General features: G+C 33.9%; 5 protein-coding genes and 1 pseudogene across 5 annotated transcripts in view; 3 read left to right on the plus strand and 3 right to left on the minus strand.

The window, feature by feature from the left end:
• Positions 1 to 2,236: 2,236 nt before the first annotated feature.
• Positions 2,237 to 5,229, minus strand: LOC133680147 (uncharacterized; annotated as a pseudogene).
• A 393-nt stretch (positions 5,230 to 5,622) lies between these two features.
• LOC133679225 (probable transcription factor At3g04930) lies at positions 5,623 to 7,191 on the minus strand. The gene has a single exon (XM_062101758.1). The coding sequence runs from the start codon at positions 7,118 to 7,120 to the stop codon at positions 5,873 to 5,875; it is 1,248 nt and encodes a 415-aa protein (XP_061957742.1). The 5' UTR covers positions 7,121 to 7,191; the 3' UTR covers positions 5,623 to 5,872.
• A 3,435-nt stretch (positions 7,192 to 10,626) lies between these two features.
• LOC133679353 (F-box/WD-40 repeat-containing protein At3g52030) lies at positions 10,627 to 14,915 on the plus strand. The gene is made up of 9 exons (XM_062101922.1): positions 10,627 to 10,937; positions 11,051 to 11,239; positions 11,408 to 11,462; positions 11,799 to 11,897; positions 12,167 to 12,270; positions 12,704 to 12,793; positions 12,980 to 13,119; positions 13,341 to 13,425; positions 14,059 to 14,915. Exons 1-9 carry the CDS (start codon positions 10,780 to 10,782, stop codon positions 14,432 to 14,434), a joined length of 1,296 nt encoding a protein of 431 aa, XP_061957906.1. The 5' UTR covers positions 10,627 to 10,779; the 3' UTR covers positions 14,435 to 14,915.
• Positions 14,916 to 15,227: 312 nt separating this feature from the next.
• Positions 15,228 to 16,565, plus strand: LOC133679200 (N-terminal acetyltransferase A complex catalytic subunit NAA10). The gene is made up of 2 exons (XM_062101732.1): positions 15,228 to 15,610; positions 16,064 to 16,565. Exons 1-2 carry the CDS (start codon positions 15,311 to 15,313, stop codon positions 16,361 to 16,363), a joined length of 600 nt encoding a protein of 199 aa, XP_061957716.1. The 5' UTR covers positions 15,228 to 15,310; the 3' UTR covers positions 16,364 to 16,565.
• A 634-nt stretch (positions 16,566 to 17,199) lies between these two features.
• Positions 17,200 to 25,885, plus strand: part of LOC133680148 (RNA polymerase sigma factor sigD, chloroplastic) — a 30,062-nt gene continuing 21,376 nt past the window's right edge. Inside the window, exons 1-2 of the mRNA XM_062102968.1 lie at positions 17,200 to 17,336; positions 20,070 to 20,074. Coding sequence (XP_061958952.1) covers positions 17,200 to 17,336; positions 20,070 to 20,074 — 142 coding nt within the window. The remainder of the gene's footprint in view (positions 17,337 to 20,069; positions 20,075 to 25,885) is intronic.
• LOC133680510 (protein PNS1-like) lies at positions 21,511 to 25,089 on the minus strand. The gene is made up of 6 exons (XM_062103501.1): positions 24,766 to 25,089; positions 24,354 to 24,644; positions 24,126 to 24,158; positions 22,771 to 23,682; positions 22,219 to 22,452; positions 21,511 to 22,063 (listed from the first exon to the last, which is right to left on the minus strand). The coding sequence occupies exons 1-6, from the start codon at positions 24,781 to 24,783 to the stop codon at positions 21,881 to 21,883; spliced, it is 1,671 nt and encodes a 556-aa protein (XP_061959485.1). The 5' UTR covers positions 24,784 to 25,089; the 3' UTR covers positions 21,511 to 21,880.

Genomic DNA, 25,885 nt, shown 5'->3' on the forward strand with positions numbered 1-25,885 from the left:
TAAAGTAACAGTTACCTAGTAGAAACAAACTAGAGAAAGAAATTAACGATCGATCGATGTTAAATATATATATGAAATAGCAGGATCTTTAGCAATTGTTATTCTTACGAGCTTTAATATTTGGTAAATATATTTGAGCTTCATATTCCTATTACCAATCATTAGATATATACTGAAAGATTATTTATGTGTGAGTATTTTAATTTAGTGTGGTTGAAATTTATTTCTATGTTTTAAAAAATGCAAGAAACTAATTTAATTATAGTTTTATTAAGTTCTATGAAATATTAAAATCTAAGTATAAAAAATTATGATTCAGTACGTAAATATATTAACCTGCCTCTTAGAAATAAACAAAAAGTTTTAAATAGTGGTAGAATCCAATATCGTACTTGTGGGATCATCTCCATTTATGTTTCTTTTGAAAGTAAACCTTGGGATCTGATTAAGATGTAATAAATGTGATTTTTTAAAGTAGTTTTTTTAATAAAAATTGATTAAAATAATATTTTTTTAGTTTTTAAAATTTATTTTTGACATAGGCATGAGATATCAAAATGATACAAAATATTAAAAAATTAATTTAAAGTATAAAAAATTTAAAATTTGATAAAAAAATTCAGTTCAATCATAGCCCAAATAGAATCTAAATCCGCCATATATTTATGAAAAATGACAAACTTAAATCAGATTTTGTGATATAAAGCCTCTTTTCTATAGGGATTTTACCACCCCCGCACACTAGAGTTTGTCATGTTAAAATTAATCAGATTTTGTGCGTGTGCGCGCGCGCAATACAATTGGTAAGAATTAATATGGTTGTATAAAGAGTGAAATATATGTGTATATATGGAATCAGCTAATTAAAAAACACATTAATTAATGATTTTCTTTATATTCGACACTTATTATAATTAATGATATAAACAAATCTTAACTCAATCAGCCAGCTATTGCAGCTAAATAATAACAACGAGTGATTCGCCAAAGTGGAAGCGGTCTTTGTCTCGGAAAGGGTGAAAACACACACAAATTCAATCATATTAATATTTTCGTTAACATCCACGTCTAACAAACAAACAAAATATATATATATATATATATATATATATATATATATATATATATATATATATATTCCTAATTTACGTTCCATTATGATCGATGGGGGCCTTGAGAATTGTCGTTAGTTCAAAGTCCACACAAGGCCAACTGGCTGCACAAAGATCAGAGAGATTGCTACGAAGCAGCACATCAAAAATGGTGATCGAAACATGATTTCTGACTCCGTCAAAGAACACACACGATTGGCAGCCAGCGAATTGGGGATTTATGGATTTGTTAAAGGTGAACGGTAGGCAAAGCCACCCTGTCTTTCTTTCGGGCCAGCGAATTGGGGATTTATGGATTTGTTAAAGGCTTTAAGTCAATGTCAAGCCTGTCGATTGGCATGGACCTTGAGAAGTGAGACCTCGTACATCAACTTCGACCATTGAGTGGTGTCGAGCTACAACGTAAGGAATGGTTCAGCCACCCTGTCTTTCTTTCTGGCTAATTGGTAAAATGACCCAGAATTATTGGTCAAGTTCTTGATCCTTAATTTTCTTATTTTGATTCCTTAAAACTATCATATTCATGCCAAATCAACGTGCGGTTTTCGTCGGGCTTTCTCACAAAAAAATAACTTTATTTACCAACTAGCCTTATTCTTGGTTGATGACTTTTAAGTTGGCTTCGGCCTTTTTTTTTTTTTTTGACAAAGTGAAACTAGTAGCAGATAAAATTTGACATTACTGTTTGGAGCGGTAGAAAATGGGCTCAAATCTTTCAATATGGGTGACCAGGAAGCTCACCCTCTAGTCTATGATAACTTCTCTTTTTTTGTGAGTTCTGGGCTTCTCTACTCCCCTCAATAGCATGACGACAATCCCCTCTAATAGATTATCTGTGCTTCTATGTGCTTGCTTTTGATGTACTGTTCAAATATGTTTGACAAAGCAAGGGTAAAATTTTTTCACATTCACGAACTCCAAAGTTTAGAATTCAATGCTAAAACATGAAAGGGGAAAAAAAAAGAGCAGAAAAACATGAGAGAGAGTGCCAGGAACAGAAATGCCTCCGCTTCTTCTACAATTAAAGGAATATTGATCGAAGGTGAATCATGCATGCAGGTATCCCTGCGCAGTCAGCCAAGTGCTCAAGGACCATGTCATTTAATATAAATAACGCAGAAAAATTTTAGCATCAATTGAATATCATTGCTATGACAACAAAAGTTATGAATGAAAACATCAAGAGTGAGAGTAAAACAGTAGCACCAGTTATGGCCCCATACCATGAGCATTGGCATGAACAGCTAAATGTTCCTCGATTGAAAGTCAAATCACCAGGACAAAAGGTTCTCACCTGTCTTACCATGAAAAATAAAAAGGAATGATAAGGAATTGCCTTGAGCCTTTATGCCTTGAGCCTGCACTCTTAATAAAGATTTTCCGGGTATTCGCCCTTTAAGCCATTGTCCACAGCTCTGGCTTAGTTCCAATATTGTCCTAGCTGTAAAAAAAGTTCACCTTCTACCTTCCCTCTTAGGGTAACTAGGAATGTGAAGGCCTATCCTTCAATTCCTGATGCAGAATGAAGAGAGCCTTTTTATTCCAGAAAGTCAACTGATCAGACACTAACTCGAAATTGCATAAGAGAGGAATGTGTACAAAGAGGTTCAGAAGTACCAGGAGATAGGTATTGGCTTATTGTAGATAAGGTAGGTACAGGTGATCAAATTATCATAGATAAAGCAAGTCCACTCCTATTATGGAAAAAGTATATGGTACAGTTATACATGTCCGAGAGAAAACAATATACTTGCATGCAAATGTTGAAGAGAAAACAATATACTGACTAGCTTCTTGATGAATATTTGTTGGGAGATAAATTAACAATCTGTATGGAGATACAGAATATATGTTATTTTAAACTGTTTGTTTAGCTTGATTCACTTGATGAATAGCTTGGATTTTTAGTTAGTTCTTCAAACACTACAGAGTGCAAGAAGCTTATAAAAAATGAAGTCTGGTGTTGGAGCATATAAGAGGTAGATTTTGAAGTAAGAGAATGAAGAATGGTACCTGATTCTCTAGTTTACTTTCAATTAGATTTTCGCACCATAATACAAAAAGCAGGTAACTCAGCTACCGGGAAATATCACCATGAGTGTTTATAAATGAGCAATAACTTGGCAAAACTGATTTGCTTTGCAATGCCAGATTATATGCGCGTTTTTACTTCAAGTGGAGCCCCTTAAATTTAACAGTTGGTGCTGCTTCTACGTTTAGTATTTCTTACATGAAACACAGCAAAAGGTAAGTAAATTTCTGGGGGTCAGTTTTAAAGAGATTACCAGTACAAAGGCCCAATCATTGCCATGTCTGAAAGTAGACTCCATGATTCCAAACAGCAATGAGCACAAGCAAACATGAACTCATCCTCTCCCTCAAGCAAAATCAAATCCCGAGTGATGATTGTCAATTCTTCAATAGCAGGCACAAGTAGAACCTAAACAAGCGCTTCCAAGATTCCAGTTAAAGCTCTTAAACAAAATTCAGTACTAGATTGCAGTACTCAAAGATAATCCAGAGCAATTACCTCACTGACTGTCAAATTAATGACATGCCTCGTAACTTCTGCAGTCCAAGCCAATCTTAACACCATTGCAATAATGTTCAAAGGAGGAAAGTAGAATTCAAAGCTCCAATCACAAATAAAATCCACAAAGACATCCACAATAATCCAACTCCAAGCATATCATAAGTGGGTTGGGTCGATCACAGAACTACAAAACAGGTTAAAGCGATTTAGTCATAGTTTAGCAGCAACATCCAATCTGTTTGGTAACCCACGAGGCATATAAGCCATTGCCACTTGAAAAAGCGGTTAGACAAACTCCAGCACCGTCAGTGCTAGGCCTTGGGAAGCAAATCAAGAGATAATATGAAAGGAACATGAATCTGGGTCATTATCTAACTGCCTTTTTCCAGTGCCATACAAATGACAAAGTAATGCATAGTAGCAATACTATTTCAACTTATGGTTGGTAAAACTTTGACAACCTCCTCTCTTTTTTTCTATCACTGTCAGAAGCTTCAATGATTCCTTGAATTCCCTTGAATATAAGAAAAAAATACTAGCCCAACAGCAACAATCATGATCAGGACAAACAGAGATATTTTGTTGGTGTACCTTCTAGATTCAATGATGTTACTGACAACTGGTCTCAAAACGGGGAACCCAAAAATATTTCAGATTGATAACTTGGAAATCAGAAAGAGTAACGTAGGAGGAAGCAACACAAGAAAGACAGCAAGCACAAGAACATAAAATTATGCCAAATAGAGATCACAAAAACACTAATTCAATATTTTATTGCTAGAAATTTTCTCTTCAAGTAGTTTACCTCTCTAGGAGGTTTACAACTCTTTTAATAAACCCAAGAACTAACCTAAACAAACTAGGTAACCTGAAAATAAAAGAAAAGCAATAAAAGCCATGCACAAACTAGGAAAATTGCCCTAAATAAAGCTGGAAAAATAATGAAAGAATGTTAAACTAAATAGTAAAAAGAATCATAAACCAACTAGAAAAATATAACAAATCCCGAAAAGTTACTTATGGGCATTATCAAAAGACCTTCCCGTTATCAGATTACCTGTGAAATTTTAACCATATAGGATTCTAGAGTCTTTGATACCTGGTTGGATCGAAAATTATGCTCAATAATATAAAACTACACATTAGGAAAAAATCTCCTGCATCAAAAAGCTTATAAGTTTGAGAGAGAGAGAGAGTGCGAGAATATTACTACTTTCTTTTTAAATTTACATGGCTGACTTGAAAAACAATCAAGAATTTATGACACCTTTCTACAACCTGTGAATACACAAATAAAATTCAAATTAATGGCTTTTCTAAAACGGTTTGAACAAAGACCAAAACTTGGACAATGTCTTGCCAAAATTTTAAAAACTTCTTTATTATCAACTAAGTTTAATCACTGCTAAATTCAAAAGGCAAAGACCTTAAAATCAACTAGAAATCAAAAGAAAAGGAGAGAGAAAAGAAGGGGAGCTGAAGCTATCATGTACGCAAGTAATTTTTTAAAACAATGAACTTACTTGTGGGGTTGGTGTAAAGGAGGTTGAGGAGGAGAAGAAATAGCCATTCTGGAAGAACCATTGATGACAATCCTCAAGGGGCTTGTTAAGTTCAACCTTTGCATCGTTGACATGTGAGAATCTCCCGACTGGCTATTGTTATTATTGACAACAATATTAATGTGAATATCTATCATCATTGTTGATACTGGATTTAAGCAAAAACTACATGTAACTACAGCCAATCAGAATAGTGGATTATTCTAGTTAAGAAATGAAAAGTTAAAGAACCAGTAGGTAGTAAATTACACCAGTTAGAAAGCACATTCTGTAGATCACCAGTCAAATGCATCTATGACCACCTTGAAGTCTTCAATGTTCACAGGGAGGTGGTATATTTCATCACAACAACGCATTCTAAAAAATATATCACAAATAAAACCACAACAAAAGCTCAGAACAAAATGAATACTCATGAGGAAGAAAACCTGTATCTTTTATTCTAAAAAGTCGTTCCAATCTATGCATGAAACCATATCTACAGTAGAACAAACTATCAATCACTAAACAAATTATGAAATCATTATTCAACGTCTATCTTATCAAAGTTATATAAGACCAAAGAAAAAGTGCCCCAAAAAAACCAAAAAAAAAAAGTTACTTCCCCTACACTAAATCAATAACCAAAAGAAAAAACTTCTTATTCCCAAACAGTCATCAGCGAACTAATCACCCATCGACCGCAACTCATTCAATTGTGCTCTAATCTGATCCTGCACCAACTCCAGCCGCTTGGAATAAACCTCCAACTCCAATATATGTTGCTTCCTCCACTTCTCATCCATCATCATCGCATCCCCTGCTCCAAAACTCAATGGCATCGCATTCATCGCCAGCCTGCCAACTCCCCTCCCAACACCACCCATTCCTGCTCCCGCCATATTACTCGACAACTCCTTAAATAAAGGCGACAAGCAACTCCTCATCGTCTCCTCAATCACACTCGACACATTCCCATTCCCATTCCCATCCCCACCCCCACCCCCACCCCCGGTAACATTAGTCTCATTCCCTACAAACCCATCATTCAACACACGATTCTCCTCCATCTTCACACCAACAGATCGCGATCTTGACCTCTTTCTTGATCTAGGAGTAGACTTATGATCCTCAATTTTAACAACAACATCACCATCCATCATCACAGTATGGTTATTATAGTTAGGGTTTCCACCATCATCATCATCCAAATTATTCCCATCTTCATTACTAAAACCCGCAATTTTTCCTGTAGAACTCCAGATCTTCCTCGAAATCTCAAAAGTAGCCTGATCATGCGGGGATTTAAAGCAAAAGTCTTTTCCAGAGTTAATCTTGCTCAGAACATTACGATACTTCTTCTTTAAACGACGTAGTTTCTCAACAAGCTGATTCTTGTTAAAATCGAGTTGGAGTTTCGATTTGATTTGATCATAGAATAAAGCGGTGTCGTTATGGTGATGATTAGCAGTACCTTTTGTGGTGTATTCTAAAAACCCTTGAAGGAGTTCAATTTCATCTTCGTCAGTCCACAATCGTTGAAATAACCGCCTGGTATCATCAAATTGCGGTTTTTTCGAGTCTTGGGAGAGGACTGTCGTTTCAGGGGAAACGCGTTGCCGTTTTGATGCATCAAGTGTAGAATCAGTGGCCACCATGGTGGTGGTGATGGTGGTGGTTGTGACGGCGGGGATGGAGGCGGTGGTGACAGCGGAGATGGAGGCGGTGGTGACAGCGGCAGAGGTGGAGGTATCATCGTCTTCGAGTAATTCTTCGGATAAGACGTCATCATTTTCGGGCAAGGTGTCATCGTTTTCGATTTCCAGATCGTCTTCAAGATCGTCGTTTTGAGATTGGGAAGATTGATCATCGTCATCTTCGTCGTCAACTTCTAGGTCCTGGTCAAAAACGGTGTCATCTTGCTCTGCTGCCATTAGAGCGCGAGAGAGAAAAGGGGGTCTTAGGGTTGAATTTTTGCGCGTTGTACGTTTGTAGATAGGAGGGGGGGGGGAGGGAAGTATACCAGTCTGTAAAAAGTGTTCTTTTCACCCGGGTAAACTTCAATTTTGATACTACTGATTCATCCAATTTTCGATTTGACCCCGTTAGTTTAACTTTTCCCAAATTAATCTTTATAATTTATAAAAAATTATAATATAACCCCCAATCATTAAATAATCTCTTGTTAGTTTGCTTTTTTTAGTCTATTATTATTATTTTAAGCATTGTGATTGGATATTCTAGCATCTTCGGGGTTTGAGATTAAAAATATAAGAAAAGTGAAAAAAAAAAGATCATAAAAAAGTAAGGCTTTGTTAGTTAATAATAAGATGAGAGACCAAGTGTTTTTTTTTTCTTAAAACTTTTGTGAATACTTGCAAATATTTAGCATGTATCTAATTAATGTTTTTAATTGATATAATTCATTTAAATTGAAATACTTTATTTATTTATTTTTAATAAACTTGCAAATATTTAGCATGTATCTAATTAATGTTTTTAATTGATATAATTCATTTATATTAAAATACTTGATTTATTTCTTTTAAATAAGATTCAGCAACAAAAGGAATATAATAAATGCACTGCTAGTTTTTCTAGTTATATTTGTTTTTCAGAAAGTAGTTTTTAAATAAATCATTTTTTAAATTTTTACGTGTTTATTTGCCTTTAAAAAAGTTGGTCAACAGAAAACACTTTCTAGTCAATGAAAAAACACTTTCCAATTAAAGAAAAATTTGGCTTGGTTTTTAGAAAAGTGTTTTCCTTTTATTTTAGAAGGAAAACACTTTCCGGAAGTTGTGAAAAATTTAGAAATGTCATATTATTTGCTGACTATATCAAATTTGGTCCTCAAACTTTTGATTGCTATATATATTTTGTTTTGAATATTTGTTTTTCAATTTCATCCTTTATAATTTAATTTTTATATTAATTTTGGTCCTTATTTTTACAATTATTATTTGCTTTTCCCTTATCATTTGTTAATTAAAATTTTTTATCTATCAAATTTGGTCCTCTTTCTTTTGATTATTACTTATTTTATTTGAAATAATTTATGAAATTTTAATTATTATTATTTCAATTTCTTCATCTTTTAATTTTTTATTTTTTAGATTTGATCTCTATTATTTTGATTATTATTTATTTTATTTGAGATAATTTATGAAATTATATTTTTTTTCAATTTCATTCTCATTCAACTTTTTAATTTGTAAGATTTGTTCCTCATTATTTTAATAAACTTAAAAAAAATAAAACATTAATAAGTTATTTTTCAACTCATTTTCCATAACACAACCAAACACTAAAAAGTGTTTTTCAACTTATTTTTCATTACACTACTAAACATTGAGAAATAATTCACTTTTCTAGAATTCACTTTTTTAAAATTTATTTTTAAAAAAAAAACTACTTTCCAACAAACAAAAAAGAATAAATTAATACTGCGATACGTTTAAAAGTAATATTGTGAAATTATAAATTATGAGGTTAGAAATGTAACATTGATGGATCTGAGATGGTCAAGAATATTGTTTATTCTTTTCGTGGAGAGTATCAAAATCAGGTCTGGACTCTGGAGTGCGCTCACTGGACGGGAAGTGCAATTTCAAAAAACATTCTACTAGCCCAGCCCTACACAAACCAGAAAGGTAAATTTGAAAAAAAAAATCAAAGCTTTTCTTCTACTAGTATTTCTAGACTAGATCAGTGTATCGTAATCTGTGGCTGGCTGGTTTGATTTTTTTGTAATTTAGAAAGATAATATTGAAGCCTTGTTAGCATGTTTTAAAGCAAAATAAATTTATTATGGCGAATAAAATAATTTAATATAATTGTATGATTAAAAAAATAAAAAAATATATACTAAAAGGTGATAGTGATAACATGTAGAAAAATATTACCTGCCAGAAAAAAATCATATAGTTGAATTATAAAATAACTCAATTTTAGATAATGAAATAAAAAAAATTAACAAAAAAAATCTCATGCGCTAGTCAAAGTTAGTATGACAAATTCGTAACCTAAATCGTGAAGCTAGAACTTTATCGCAAAAGGCAAATAAAAAAAGTTCAATCTCTAATAAATTTAATGTTTAAGACTGGAATAAAAAAAAATTAGTGTAAAAAATTAAAAATTAAAAATAATGTTGATCCAAAGTAACATTTCATATATATAACTTAGATCATGAGGCAAAAATCACCATGTTGGAAAAAAATACAGAACCCACTTCTCAATAATTCAATATTAAATAATGAATTTTTAAAAAAATTAATTTTTAAAATGATCCACCTTAAAAAAGAAAAGAGCTATTAAAATAATAAAGATTATGTTTGGCATAAGAATAAAATAAAATAGAATGACATAAAAACTCCGATTAAATTTGAGTCAGCATAACAAATCTAAAGTCTAGTTCACAAGATCTAATTATCATTGTAAAAAGTAAAATAAAAAATATAAAGAAGTTTTGCCTTCAACAAACATAGTGTTGAAGAATAAAGTATATATAAAAATAAATGTAAGAAAAAAGTAACATATTAAATGAAATTTAAACTGACATTCCATAATTATGATCTAAGTTATGAAACCAAGATCACCACATCAAAAAAAATCATGAAACTTAATTATCATCAAATTAAATATTAAAAGGTAAAATTAAAAAGATAAAAACAATTAAAAAAAACCAAAGCAAAGAAAATAAGAAGGAACGAATATGATATTAAAATAGAATAAAATAATGATAGATGAAATTAGAAGCAAAATTAATTAAAAAAACAATATAAAAAAGTAACAATCGATGTAAAATTTTGAAATATGTAATTTTTAGACCAAGCGAATTTGTTTTTTATGCTATCATTTTTTTTCAAATCTAAAAACACACTAAAAGAAAGAATTTCCTTGCAAATACTACAGTTTAGATGTAATTACAGTGACACAGTTCATATCCAAATTCAATCTCTATACATTCTATACAGTAATCTCAGTATTAGTAGTCTGTTTAAGACCTTATTAGAAAATAATTTAATTCAATGTACAAATATTAGTCAGATAGCATGACACAATTATATTTAAAGCAGAAAAATATCTCTTCAATAACGCATCTTAAGGGCATAATCATACGTCTCAATATATCTCAATCCCCAAAACTTTTTCAAATAATATCCTTTCTTGACTATTTAAAATGCTTTTTTATTATAGTTTAATTTAATTATATTATTTAATTTGAATTCAATTAATAAATAAATTAAATTTACTATTGAATTCAATTTATTTTTCTGCATTACTCTCCTCATCTTTTCTTTAACATTAGTATTTTAATTTTATATTATTTTTTAAAACTTAAATATTTTTTAAAATCTAATTATTGAAACTGAAAATGTTTATGATATTTTATTAAAACCTCTATAAATCTAATATAAGAGAGTTACAAACACGCTGACTGAGTTTCTGCCATTAAAACTACAGGTCGTTTGAAATAGGATCTCCTCGTGTTTTCTTCTGAAAGACTGTCGTTAGAATTAGTTAGTGGTGACTTGTATATCTCTCTCCACCTCTCCTGGTGCAAAGCTAGAGTTGCTACCGCCAGAAGAGGATGGGCCCGCCACCAGGAAGCAAACGGTCTCCGCCGAAGAAGAGGAGCTCGACAACTCCGACATCAATAAGGTCGCTGGAACATGACACACTCTGTATCATATTCTCCTACCTCGGTCTCTTCGATGTCGTTCGCTCCTCTGCCGTTTGCAAATTCTGGTATTATTTACAACTTACATGCGCCTCTCACTCTCTATTTCAGATAATTGCAAATACGAAACTCTCTGCTTCTCTACCGAAGTCATTCCGCGTGTCTGTGTGTGTAATTGAAGGAACGAGATCATAAAAAGATCGAAGTTACTGCAATTACTCTATTTGAAGCAACAAAGAAGAAGTAGCAGAAGTGATTTTTCAGAGGAATCATTGAATGTGTATTTGGAAGAGTTAGCAATAGAGCACCAAAGGCAATCTTTAGTACAAGGTTCTCTTCACATTGATCAATGGAAAGGGCATTCTCTTGGGTACACTACATATCCCTTTTTTATTTTCTTCTTTAATCATGTCTTTTTACTGGGATGAAAACACGAAATATTTTATTAGATCTTGAAAACTGTAAAGAAAAATTCTTTTTATGAATGGATATTTGAGTGATTGTGTGTGTGGTGTTTTCTAACTTTGGTTTTTATCAGGGTTGACCAGTGCCGTATGAAGAGGGGCTTGGTTCTTACCGGTGTTGGTGATAAGGTCTGGTCTCTCTCTGCCAACTTATAGGATGATGTTCGACTAGATGACACATCTATTTGGGCTTTATTTTTTCTTTTGATTTTATTTACATGTAGGCCTAGCTGCAATGATCTTGAAAGTAATGATAACAATATGGTGAAGTACCTTATGATCTTCAAAGAGCATGCGAAGTTCAATATTTCATTTTTCATGTCTTAAATGATTGACTGGATGCACATTTCTAAAAATTTTATTTTGTTGTCATCATTCATGTGGTGCCCATTCCTTGTTTTCCTGAATAGGGGATGCTGCTGCACTAGTCAATTTTGCTAACATTTTGCATAGCAATGATACCAGGTTATGCGTCTCTGGTCACTAGAAAGCTACAAATGCATAGAAGAATATTCCATTCCAGATGGAGTATCTCTGGTTGACTTTGATTTTGATGAGAGCAAGGTAACTTGTAGAAGCGTGTAATTCCTTCAAGTATCTTATGTTTATGGAACCTGATTTGCCCAACCTGTTTTTATTCAAGTGCATGACACTGAAGAAAAAGGCAGTCATTCCTTATATTGACATAGTTCACCGGATAGTAGTGATGGATACCATCTGTTAATACACCTTTGTTTTGCATATTTATAAATGATACTGATTACAAAAACAAATCATGATTCAACATTCACAACTGGATAAACATCTTCTGAACATCTTCAATTATATTTTAGATTGTTGGTTTGGTTGGTACACGAATATGCATATGGAGGCGCAATGGGCAGAGAAGTATATTTCCCTCACGTGAAGGCCAATTCATTAAGGGTTCATGCATGCGGTATGTAGGTCAACTTATACCGATTTCTTGTTTCATTTCAAATTCTCCTTTAGTTACTGGGTATGAGTTAACAAGTTTACCTTAGGTGAGAAGTGCACTGTTCGTATAACAGCTATCCTCTTTTATAGAAAGCGAGAGTGCATTGGATGTTCTCTTTTCTGTTCTTTTTTGACATCCTTGTTGCTCATAGTAATTCCAATCCCAATCATAGACAAGTGTAATAGCACAATATTGTACTAATTTGATCACAAATTTCCATTTAATTAATGAATGTATCATTTATTATTTCTCCTTAAATGTTCTTTTATTTCATCTTTGCAATTCCATTTAGGTGATGGCAAGCTGGTTTGCTTGAATGTTTTAGAATGAAAGCTTTCTTTCTTTTTTATTTGTGTGGGTGGAAAAAGTAATTTGGTCCCTTCTCTCCTTAAAGTTACTTTGATCCAGAGGCTGTGGTTGGATGCGAAGACGGGACAGCTCGTGTGTTTGACATGTACAGTAAGAAATGTTCTCGAATCGTTAGGTATGTGCAGGGAATTATTTTTTTTCCTGTTTTCTTCTCTTTGTTTCCATTACTCCTTGAAATTCCAGTGGGTAGGCTTAGGTCATTCTTGAGCAGTTAGCCATGACCGTGCCCATTTTTCTGTGGTTTGTTTTTTTGGAACAATGATCTCTTGCATTTTCTTATATTTTAATCTCCTCTTTGCAGGATGCACGCTGAACCTGTGACTTGTTTATCTTTAAGTGAAGATCAATTAATTATTAGTGGTTCCTCTCTAGGAAGAATCACAATATCTGGTCTTTCATCTGACCAGAGGGTGGCTACACTGAGACCCACTGATTCCACAGGTTTGTAATGTATGGGCTCCGTTTTTCTGAGTAAATTTGGATTCTGGTCATGCATTTTGTATTCTTAACAATTTTTCTTTTATTGTAATGTTGCACTAATGGTAGCATACAGTTTTAGAGTGTTAGTGCATTTTGTGTTTTCTGCCAGGGTGAGAAACAGTAGATTGGCCTCTGGGCATCCCATTGACATTGTGTTATTCTGATTCAACTTCTTCTGACAGGCATAAAGAGTTTGTGTTTCAACCCTGTTTCTCATCAAGTGTTTGCTGGAACTACTGCTGGATATGCTTCTTGTTGGGACCTTAGGTAAACAAATCACACTCATTCTCTGTTGTTGCCCAAATATGTTATGATGGTATTTTATATTAGCAACGTTAACTTGTACTACTATGCCCAAAAAAGCACAATTGTTGTGTGAGAAGACAATTGATCAATGATGCTAGCAAAAGATGGGGAACACCAAGCATTTGTATCCTTGATACCCCTCCTACTTGCTCAGCCCATGCAAAGGGACATAGTGGCCAGAGTTAAGATAGTTTTCTAACTATTTAGCATTCAACTTAATAAACCATACTGAACTTCTGGTGGCCGTGTGACGGATCGATACTCTTCTCTCTGTATGTATATATGAACGTAGATGTATTCTAACCCTCCTTATCTGTTGCATGCTATGTTGGTTTTGGCATGTTGTTTAATTTATTCGCTAAATTGAGCTGGCTTTAATTAAAAGCCACCATATGGATGCGTTGGAATTCTCTACCAGTATATGTGAGAATTTATTAGAAGTAATGTAACATGACCTTATTCTTTCTCCTTGTTTCCAGTCCTCTTGTCATCATGTCCTAAGGGCCCTGCAGTTTTTGTTTAGTTTTATGTGTCCTTCCATCACTTACAACTGATGAGCCTTTTCTTTTTCCTTTTTTTTTTGTTATCTTATAGGACTATGAGACAACTTTGGAAAACACGGGTGAGTCCAAATGTTGTATATTCTTTGCAACACATGCGTAGCGACACTTCAACACTGGTAGTTGGTGGAATTGACGGCGTGCTGCGTATTTTAGATCAGAACACTGGAGAAGTCCTTTCAAGCTATGTCATGGACCATGGCACCTCGACAAGTTCTGGGTATACTCATGGAGTAATAGAAAGGAAGATAGGAAAGAGGCTTCCTTATGACTACAACATTGACAGAATCCCTAAAACTGTTCGACCTCCTATCACATGCTTGGCTGTTGGGATGCAGAAGGTCATCACGACACACAACATCAAGAACATCAGAATGTGGAAATTCAACAATTTGAGGGAACTAAACTAGCAGTATAGTCAGACAAATGATAATGACAAAGAATGATTCTACAGTGCCTTCACATGAATGCTAAACAAAAAGTGACAGAAGAAGAAGAAGAAGAAGGGTGTTGATGCTGTGAATGGAAATGGTCAAGGCAATCCGGGCTCTGTGATCCATCATTATTCTCTCGTTTTGTCCAGCAGCTTCTCATCAAAAGAACGAAATGCTTGCTTATGTGGAGGTTGACTGTCCTGGAAAGTTGAGTGATGCAAATGAATTACTTTGCCAACTCTTGAGCAATTTTCTTGTATGTCCAAGTAATTTCTTGCCGGTAAATCCCAAAGTGATGGGGATGCCTCCCGGCCAACAGTTTCAAAACTTAAATGTTTTCGAGGATGATTTGTGTTGTAAGTATTTTGATCTGGAAATTAAAGTTATTCAGCGCATGCCTTTGACTAGTTAGAGTGTTTGTAACATCATTTAATAACAATTTGAATTTTTTATTGTTTTTAGTATTTTTAAATTATTTTGATATATTGATGTTAAAAATAAATAAATAAAATTAAAAAATATTTTTTTAATATATATATATATATATATTTTTTTTAAAAAAAAAAAACAATAATGATGATGGTATGTAACTCCAAGGAAAAGCCTGCACTTTCTAATTTATTTATTTACTTACTAAGATTTTATTTAAAATAGCAGGTAAATCATATGTATTTCCACTCATCTAATAAAAATAAAAGCCCAAGCCCAATTTGATATGATCCCAAACTAAAAATTCCAAATCTAATTAATTAATCAATTAACCTTTTAAGCTTCCCTTGCACTAGTTTTTTTCTCATTTCCTGCAGACAAGGCAAAAACCGAAACCCTAACGACGTCTGAATCTCCTCCAGCATGGTGTGCATAAGGAAGGCGACCATAGACGACTTGTTGGCGATGCAAGCATGCAACTTGCTATGCTTGCCCGAAAATTACCAGATGAAATATTACTTTTACCACATCCTCTCTTGGCCGCATCTCCTCTATGTCGCTGAAGATTACAACGGCCGAATTGTCGGTTACGTTTTGGCCAAAATGGAAGAAGAATCGAACGAGTGTCATGGTCATATCACTTCTCTCGCTGTCCTTCGTACTCACCGTAAGCTTGGCCTCGCTACCAAGCTCATGAACGCCGCCCAAACCGCCATGGAACAGGTCTAAGGATTCAGCCTTTTCTTTCTTGAATTTCGACATCTTTTTGTTTTTTGCACTTGGAATTTCAGGGATTTGAGTGATTAGGTTGTATTTCCTTTTGAATTGCTGAATGAAAAGCATCAATTTTGAGAATAAGGGTTTTTTTGGTTCTTGGAATGTGTAGTGATTTTTTTGTCTGTTTTATGTAGATTCTTGAAGTATTGTGGAATCTAATTGAATGGGTGGATACATTGATAGATATTATTTTTTTTATATGTTTTATCTGGTTATCAAAATGGCTGTAATTTATTGGAATCTAATGGAACTATATCGATTTTAAGAGGACATTTTATCATATTTGATTTTTATTTTAGATATAAGGCAATCTTTAGTGATTAGATTTATATTAATTTAGTCATAAATTTGCGTTTTACATTTTGGCCACGTTTCTTATTGATTGAGTTTGTGGAACAGGTATTTGGAGCAGAGTATGTGTCTCTGCATGTGAGGAAGAGTAATCGCGCAGCTTTCAATCTGTATACAGAAACATTAGGCTATAAGATCCATGATGTGGAAGCAAAGTATTATGCAGATGGGGAGGATGCATATGATATGAGGAAGCAGCTGAAGGGAAAGCAGAGTCATCATCATGGTCACCACCACCACCACCATGGTGGTGGGTGTTGTTCAGGTGGTGTCAGGCCCATGGAAGCTCGACCAGAATTGAAATCAGAGGCAAAAGCTGGCACCAAGGCAGAATCAAAAACGGGTTGACGGTGAATGGTCACTGACTAGTTGGAGAAGTGAGTGTTATACTTTTTAGTTATGTTAGAATACTGTTTGTCTGTATCGAGTATTATAGATTGTTTGTTTAGCTGTGATAATAATGCACTAGAAGACTGGGAGTTGCATTGCTATTTCTACTTACTGCTTCTTCGATATATGCCGAGTAATGGTATTTGCACCTTCTTCTCTAGATTTTTTTTGTGCCAATTTTGAAATTCTACTGACGCTACCATTCACTATCAATTGTACATCTGCTATAAGTATACAGTATTTACACTTCCCATCCCATTTGTTTGACATCCCAAAAATTGCAAACTGACTGATAGTTTGGTTTCTGTTTATCACAAATCATTTCATCCAAGTTACTCGAGATGAAATAATAGTTGGAAACTTGTGATGCTTTTTAGATTTTGTCAAGACCTCTATGTCTCTCTGACTAGTATGCTTGTGCATTCACCCACTATGTACGACTATGATATGATGGTAACCTGAGCTTAATGATATTTTGAAGCGTGGTAAAGTTGCTTCTCTTTCTGCAGATACTCAGACGAATAAGACTAGTGTTTTTCTGTGTACCATGCCTCTGGATTTGTTTGTCTTTAAGGTTTTTTTTTTGCTTCAAAGGTATCATAGATGCCGATTTCCGTAGAGGATTGATTGCTGCAGAAAGCTTGCATTTGGATATGGCTTCTGTTATTTAGGAGCTGCAATAAGGTAGCTGTGCTAGGTGGAAGCTCCACCTCAACTCAAGGCCGCCAAATGCCAGAGAAAACAAAGTAAAATGGTTTTTTTCTTTTTTATTTTTCTAAGGTAAATGAAGTTAAATGTCATTGTGTAGCAAGAAATGGATTCAACTAAAGACAAAGGCTGCTGTGACTCGTGAGGGTATGGATGCTCTTCTAGAGTTTGAAACGCGTCTCAATGTGGTAGCGTTGAGTGATAGGGTTGCTGTGACACCAAAGTAATGTGGTTATTAGTAGAAGTTAATGTGCAGCTTCTGCTGTTCAAAGGTGGCTACTGTACCAGTGTAGTTGAGCTAGGTTGAAACTTGAGATTAAACTCCAAATACAAGAACACGAAGTGAAAGATGCCCTACTATTTCTGATAGCAAGAACTGGACTCGAAAGTTATGGTTGGTGTGATCCTCAGGCCTGTTAACTCGCGCATTAATAATCTTAAGGCTTAGAGGGCTTGGAACGTCTCTGCGCAGAGTTACCAACGAGGGCTTATCTGCAGAATTATCCCCTCAGTTATTTTTTTTTTTTTTTTTTTTTTTTTTTTTTTTTTTTATCCCCTCAGTTATTATTACAGGGAGTTGTTGCCTACTTTAGCAGCGAAAGCGAGCATGGGTGGTTGATTGTCAAAATCTACTCTGGAAAAATTCGTGTTCAAGTTGATGGTGAAAACTCTGAAAGCTTGCTACCGTCTTTCATGGCGTGACAAAAACTTCCTCCTCTTTAAGGACACACCGGGACAAGAAAAGGATGAGCATTATATGCATAGCACCTGTAGGTTGTTAATGAAACTTGGGAGAGTGCGAATTGGCAATTCAATTACAGTAGTCCTCAGAATTCCTTTTACTCGCACCTTCAAAGGGCAGAAACCGTGGACATCTCTCGTCACAAAATGGCTAGTTATGCACGCCAAAATAAAGAATTCTCATGCGGAATAATGAACTCAAAAAATTAAATAAAAAAGTTTTAAGAGAAAAAGTTAAGAATTAAAAGCAAAGAGAAGAATGGGGGTTTAAAAAATATAAAAGTCTGTAATTTTTCTTCTATTCATAAAAAAACTATCTAACATTTAGAAAAATATAAATACTAAAACTCTAACTAGAACAAATGATTGGATTTATAATATATTAAATAAAATATTTAATAATAATTAAATGAAACCTCACAAATAAAGTCTAATTAACAAATTTTAATTAAAAATTCATATAAATTAAACTAAAATATAAGTTAAAATTCAATATCTTAATACTTAACAAATAAAATCTAATTAATAAATCTCACCTAAAAAATTATATAAATTACACTAAAATATAAATTAAAGTTCAATATCTCAATGATGTAGGTTGCTCTCTGTATAAAAAATATCTCGGATCCGGTGTCTCTATCAAATTCTCAAAGTTCATAAAATAATGATTCTATTGTGATGTTGTCCAGGAATAAGAGAGGGCAAGAATGGCTCGGTGAGTTGACCAGGCTCTCTTCTGGAAACTCTTCCAGGTTAAGTTGCTAGGATCAGGCAACAAATTGAAAAAAAAATCTTATCCATAGCATTATAGTTTTCGTAAATAATGTGATCAACTGACCGAATAAAGAGTCCCAGAAAGAAACTCTACCTAATCCACTCACAATGCTAATATATTTTAAAGAAAAAAACTGTCCGATTTCTTTTTATCTAATTACATGAAGGAAAGGAAATGTTTTTGCAGGGCCGGTGGAATTCAAGGGATGGTGCTGGAGGCTTGTTGACAAAAAAAGAAGGAAAAAAAAGAAGCACGCGAGAGAAAGGGAAGCCAGAATCCTAGTCTCTAATCTACCCTACAACTCTCTTGTCATTGTATGAACAGGAATGGTCACTAATTGAGAACAGTGGCCTGCCCCTCCTGTTTGATGGCTGTCATATTCTGTACTGGGTTTCTTGATAATGTATTGCATCCGCCGTCGCTTATGAGCGTCGTGTAAAGCTACAAAGACTAGAGATATATTTCTATACGAAGTTTATAGAATACACGTTACGCTTGGTCATGGAAGAGAGAGAGAGAGAGAGAGAGGAGTCGTCGCGTCTACTGAGAAGTCATCAATGGGGTTTCCTGGTTTTGAAAAGAAAAGTGACAGGAGATTTATCCATTTCAGATTTGCTAGAACAAGCAAAGGCTTGTTGACAAAGAAATTCCTTGGCCGTCTCTTTTCTTCTCTCTTATCTTATAACTTGCAAACAGTGTGGCTTCAACACCGATTAATGTTTTTGGACTTCAAAGTTGATTACTTAATTGTCAAATCTTGAACTATTGTTGTAGAATATTTGATCTGTAAAATATTAAAAAACTAATTATCCATGTGTTGTCAAGTGTTGAATTTTTTTTATCTGATTTGTTGGGTTTGATATTTTTGGTACCATCACCCCGTTTTCTTCGTGTGGAGTTATTCGTGTCGGTGTTAGAGGTCTAATTGGTCATTCATAAACTTTTTTTTTTCTTTCTTTAAAATATTACAGTTTGAATTTTGTTTCGTTATGGTTTTTTTATATAAATTTTATTTATTTTTAATTTCATCGTTTAATTATAATTTATTAAATATTATATTTTTAATTTAGTTATTTTGCTTTTGATTTCTATTTTTTTCCTTGTTTATTTTGTAAAAGTCTTATTAGTTTTTAATTTCATCATTCAATCTAAATTGATGATATTATGTTTTTCAATTTGATCCTCATTGTTTTAATTTTTAATTTTTTTTCTTAATCATCTTGTAAAAGTGATTATTCCTTTTAATTTCACCATCTAATAATTTTTATATTTATTTTTATGCCAATTTTAATCCTTATTGTTTTGATTTTTGGGGGTTTTTTGCTAAATTGATTTTTCTCTTCAATTCCACTATTCAATCAAATATAAAAAATTATTTTTAATTTTAATTTTGATTTTATTCTTTTATTTTATATTTTTTTAATCATTTTGAATAAAGATAATTCTTTTTTCAATTTCATCCTTCAATATTTAATTGAGCAGGAATTAAACTTCTTGGTTTTTCTATACAAGATGTTTCGGGTCTAGTGACTTGGGTTACAGATTTGAAAAGTTAACATGATTTTTTTTAAAAGCCTTTATAATTCTCTTTATTTTTTATCGAGTTATTACGATCTCATGATTTGGGCCTTGAATTTGATAAGATATCTTGGGTTGACTTGGCCTTCATTACTAGGATTACAAGTTTATGATCCTAACCTAGGTTAACCAGGATCAATTTTTTATGTCATTTTTTTACTCCATTTTATTTTTCCATGTTGACTGGCTCGTGAATTGAGATACATAGTTTGTTTCATTTAATTAATTTTTTCAAGTTATTCTAATTTTCTTTCTTTTTAGATTTGATTAATCTACTATCAATTTCTTTTTCCATTTAATTGAAATAGAGTCTACTTATTTAACTTAATCGGATTTATAACCCGAGTTACATATATTTTTTAAAACATTCTTGCAATAGCCTAACATTATTTTTTGCACAAAAATAATAGTCGAGCCTTGTGGTAATATGCTGACACCAAGACTAGTCTACTATGTAGTTTATTATAATAAATTGAGAAGGTCTAAAGAGTGTTTGTAAATTGTAATAATAATAGATGTTACTTTTAAAGTGTATTTTGTTCAAAAATATATTAAAATATTTATTTTATTTTTTTAAATTTGTTTTTGATATTAATATATTAAAATAATTTAAAAATAGAAAAAAATAAAAAAATTCATGAAACAATAAACACTTACTACATACTTGTAAGTGTGTTTGGGTTAGAGGTATAATGACTTTTTTTCAAAGATATAATTTTTTTAAAGCACAAAATATATCTTTAAAAATTAAAAATATATATATTTTTATGCGAGTTCCAAACAAAAAAAAAAACTAAAATCAATCTTCAAACCAAACAGGGTCAAAAACCTATCAAGTTTGCCAGCTCTTCGTACCTCTTTTTTCTCCTTTTGACAAGTTTTTGTAATATTTTAAGGAAGAGGAACCAAACACGCTGCCTGTTGGAAGCATTATTTTAGTTAAGCCACCACCATATTTTAATCTTGACACGGTGGTGTGCGTGGAGGAGCGCTTTTAAAAGTCTTCGATTTTTAATAGATTTAAATTATTTTTTTATATTTTCAATCTGTTTTGATGCATCACTGTTAAAATTAAATTTTTAAAAATTAAAAAAATATTATTTTAATATATTTTTAAATAAGAACCAGTGTAAAAAAAAAACAAATTCTATGACAGTTGTATCACTTTCAAAAAGAGTTGTCAATCATTCCTCAAGGAGGTTTCTTACAAGTTACAAGTTTATATTGAAAGATTAATAAACATTTAATACCACATCTAAAATAAGCAGTAATGGGTTGTTTTAGCATATAGAGAGAGAAGTAATTAGTGATTAAATAATGGTGAAGCTTTTATCAATTATTACTTCCATGGAATATCCTAAAAGTATATGCAAAGGACAAGACCAAGAAGACAATTTTCATTGGTAGCCTTGTTGATTTGGAATCCCAGTGGGCTCTCCACAATTCAGGAACACCCAATAAAAGAGTATTTGAGCTTTCAGATTCATCAGCACCGGCACCAGCACGGGCACGGGCACCTCAGCCATTCAAGTCGACAAATCACCTCAAGTTTAACTGGCTCGAGCCAAGTCCTTGGACCCCCAACCCCTGAAAGTGACCAAGGGAATGGTACATCTCTGAAAGTATGCGATCAGGCTGTGACCACAAAATTCCTTAACTTCTTGGGGAAGATATCATGCCTCAGCTGCTGAAAATCTACGGGGCACTCGAGGCGTGGCCGCAGCAACACCGCGATCGGCCATCGTCATTTGATGATCCTGGATGGTTTTATCAAACAATATGTTACTAGGATTTTCTGCGTAGCAAACATAGTAACAGCTCACACAGGCATGCGGCACTGCCATGGCAATCCTGGTCTGACACATCAAATTAAACAATGAATTATGTTAATCAACTTGTTGGTTGAAAAAAGATTCTTTGGTATAGATTATAGAATGTCCAAGTTGATCACATGATATGAACACAAGGTCGAGTAAATAAAGTATAGAATTTGCAAATAAGAGCTACCAACCATGAGGTATCCAATGAAAAAGGACAGGAGCGAGAGAGTAGCAGTGAAGGTTTGATGCACTCTGGCAGTCCAGGCAGCCACAACAATAACGCAAATGGATCCACTGCATACACCTGTGAGGAAGCAAATCGAGCTGGTTATGTCAGAGTCGACAATGGATTCCATTCCTTGTCTTACAAATAGTTGCCAGGTGTCTTGTGACGCCTGCACAAATCCTTTTCCATATGTTGCTACCTGCCACAAAGGTTTAGACGATCAATCGATCTGAGATGGCCATACTAAGAATGGAGTTTTATAGATGATGTGAATCGGACCACAATAAACAGTGGAGATGATAACTCAGGCAAAAGACGGGTAACTCGGCTATCAGAAAAAGGCAACAAAAAAATGTTCCTGAACTAAGCAATAACTTTTCAAAACTGATTTGCCTGCAATGCCAGATTATATACATGTGCTTCAACTCGAGCAGAGCGCCCATTTTAGGATTTCTTACAAGAAACAAAGCAAACGGTAAGTAAATTTGTTGGGGTGAAGTTTTAAAAGAGATATTACCTGTACAAAGGCCCAGCCGTTGCCATATCTGAAGATAGACTGCATAACATTAAGACAGCAATGAGCACAAGAAAACATGAATTCATCCTCTCCCTCTAGCAAATTCAAACCCCGAACAACAACTCTCAGTGCTTCAATAGTAGGCACAAAAAGAGACCCCAAACAAGCACTTCCAAGGTTCTGAGTAAAAGCTCTTTGGAAACAATTCTGAGGGATAGATTGCATTCCTCGAAGATAATATAGAGCAATCACCCTACTCACAGTCAAATTAACGATGTTCCTCATAACTTCTGCAGTCCAAGCCAAGCTTAAAACCAATACAATAATTACCAAAGGAGTAAAGTAGAAATTCATGGCTCCAATTACAGCTAAAATCCACAAAGACATCCACAAGAATCCAACTACAAGCATCCAATAAGTGGGTTGGTTCAAATCACCGAATTTTGGAACCGGTTCAAGCGATTTAATCAAAATCTCGGTGCAAAATCCAATTCTCTGGGTAACCCAACAAGCATATAAGCCATTGCCGATTGCGAAAGCAATAAGACAAACTCCAACACCATCGGTAGAAGCCCTTTGGAAGCAAATTAAAAGAATTCCGGCCGATAACGACAAGAAAAAAGAGCTCCACAATATGAAGGGAACCATGATCCTGGGCCATTGTCTAACTGCCTTTTGCCATACAAACGCAAGAGTAATGCTTAATAGAGATGCTGTTTCAACTTGTGGGAGGTAAAACTTCAATATCCTCCTCTCTTTCCTTTTAACACTTTCTGAAGCTTCTATTAGTCCTTGAATTCCCTTGAATATAAGGAAAGATACTAGCCCAACAGCGGCAACCATGTGAAAGACAAACAGAAACAGAGATATTTTGTTGGTGTATCTTCTTGAATTCAATGTTGTTTGTGATGGCTGGTCACAAAGCGAGAAACCCAAAAATATTTCAGATCAATAACTTCAAAAATCAGCAAAAGTTCTATTTTTTGCTTGGGGGGGGGGGGGGGGGGGCGCATATAACTACTTTCTTGTTAAATTTATATAACTGACTTGAAAAACAATAAAGAATTTATGAAGCCCTTTCTATATCCTATAAACATACTAATAAAGTTCAAATTAATTGCTTTTAAAAAAAACAGTTTGACTAACACAGACCAAAACTTAGAAAAATATCTGGTAAAAAATGTTCAAGATTTCTTCATAATCAACCGAGTTTAGTAATCACTGCTAAATTCAGAAAGCAAAAACCTTCAAAAAACTAAAAATCAAAACTTTAAAACAAAAAAAGAAAAAAGAAAAAGGAGCTGAAGCTATCTTGTACATGAGTAGTAACTGTGAGGAGCAAGAAATTAACTTACTTGTGGGATTGGTGCAGAACGAGGCAGAGAAGCCTGAGAAGGAGAAGGAAAAATGTTCAAGATTTCTTCATAATCAACCGAGTTTAGTAATCACTGCTAAATTCAGAAAGCAAAAACCTTCAAAAAACTAAAAATCAAAACTTTAAAACAAAAAAAGAAAGAAAGAAAAAGGAGCTGAAGCTATCTTGTACATGAGTAGTAACTGTGAAGAGCAAGAAATTAACTTACTTGTGGGATTGGTGCAGAACGAGGCAGAGAAGTCTGAGAAGGAGAAGGAGTGGGCATTCTGGAAGAACCACCGATGACAATCCTCAAAGGGTTTGTTGGGTTCAACCTTTGCATCATTGCCGCATGAGAACCTCCAAACTGGTTATTCACATCAAAGTTACTGCTGTCTATCACCTTTTCTTGGACACCCAACACTTCTCCTTTCTCCACATCTCCCCCCTCTTCTTTCCTCTCATTCCCCTCCTCCTCCTCCTCCTCCTCCTCTCTCCTCTCACTCTCTCTCTCTACCACCTAAGAAGAATAAAAATCCTGAAACCGTGAGCAACTCAAACAAGACACCAACCAAGTAAAAATTTAAAAAGAAAAAATAAAACGTGAAGTTATAGAAAGTAATTGCGGTATCCTGTCTTACAGGTTCTGCAGCACCCATAATGGTGGTGGTGGTGACGTCAGCTTCCCGGTGGCGGCTGCTATGGTGTGGTGATGTATGTATGTATAAAATATGTTGATGGATATATTGTGGTGATCATGGCTGTCTTTTTAGGTAGGTGATATATGGTGGCGATGCTGCTATGTCTTTTTTATTTTCCTTTTTTTTCCCCTGTAATTTTGAGGACATACTTTTATTATATTACCGCATAATCTCAGAATATTGACGACCGAGCACACATAAATCAACTGACACGAGGCTGCTGTAGTTTGATAAGAGAGCTTTGTCATCTTTATAGTTCTGCTCAGCTCGAATCTAGATTATTCGAAGCTACTTCTGTATAATTAACGGGTACCCAGAGGGTCAAATAGTCTCGGAATATTGCAGAAACAACACGTGCCTTTTGATATAGTGTAATACACGCGCCAATGGGAGGGGAACTGCTTAATAGTTAGGTACTTAGGTGTGTCATGAATCGATAGGGCACGTGTACTGAGGTTTGTACTGAGTATATACATCGTAGGTTATGGATGCGGGGTTTGGTAATGTGATCAACGGCTTAGATTTCTTTGTGATGGCAGTGTTGATGATGAGAGCGAAGGACGGTGGGTGTTGACTTCCGAGAAGGAGAAGGAGAGGCATAATCCAACCAGATACTGTTATGTACCTTGTCGTGTTGTGTAATAATAATACACTAATAAGTTAGCTTCCTCTCTCTCTCTCTCTCTCTCTCTAAATTAACTGTGCTGTTTGGTACTATTATTTTTTTGGCTGACATGAGCTTCACTTGTAGCGAATAAGGTAAAAAAAAAAACTTAAGGAAGGGTACAATACTTAGATATCGTTTGAATATTATTTCGGATAAAATGGACGATGGAAACATTAAAGATAAGGTAGAAAAGAATATATATATAAAATTATATTTGATTGTGATGTATAAGATATAGTGATTGTTGATATATATTATGTTTGGTTATGATTGATAATTAATAATGTTTAAAAACATAAAAAGTTTATTTTACTCTTAATATATATTGTTCTCAAACTTTTATATTTTAAAAATAATTAGATATTATTTTTTATTTTAATTTATATTGAGTGT

The sequence above is a fragment of the Populus nigra genome, chromosome 19 (genome assembly GCF_951802175.1).
Source record: "Populus nigra chromosome 19, ddPopNigr1.1, whole genome shotgun sequence".
Taxonomy (NCBI): domain Eukaryota; kingdom Viridiplantae; phylum Streptophyta; class Magnoliopsida; order Malpighiales; family Salicaceae; genus Populus; species Populus nigra.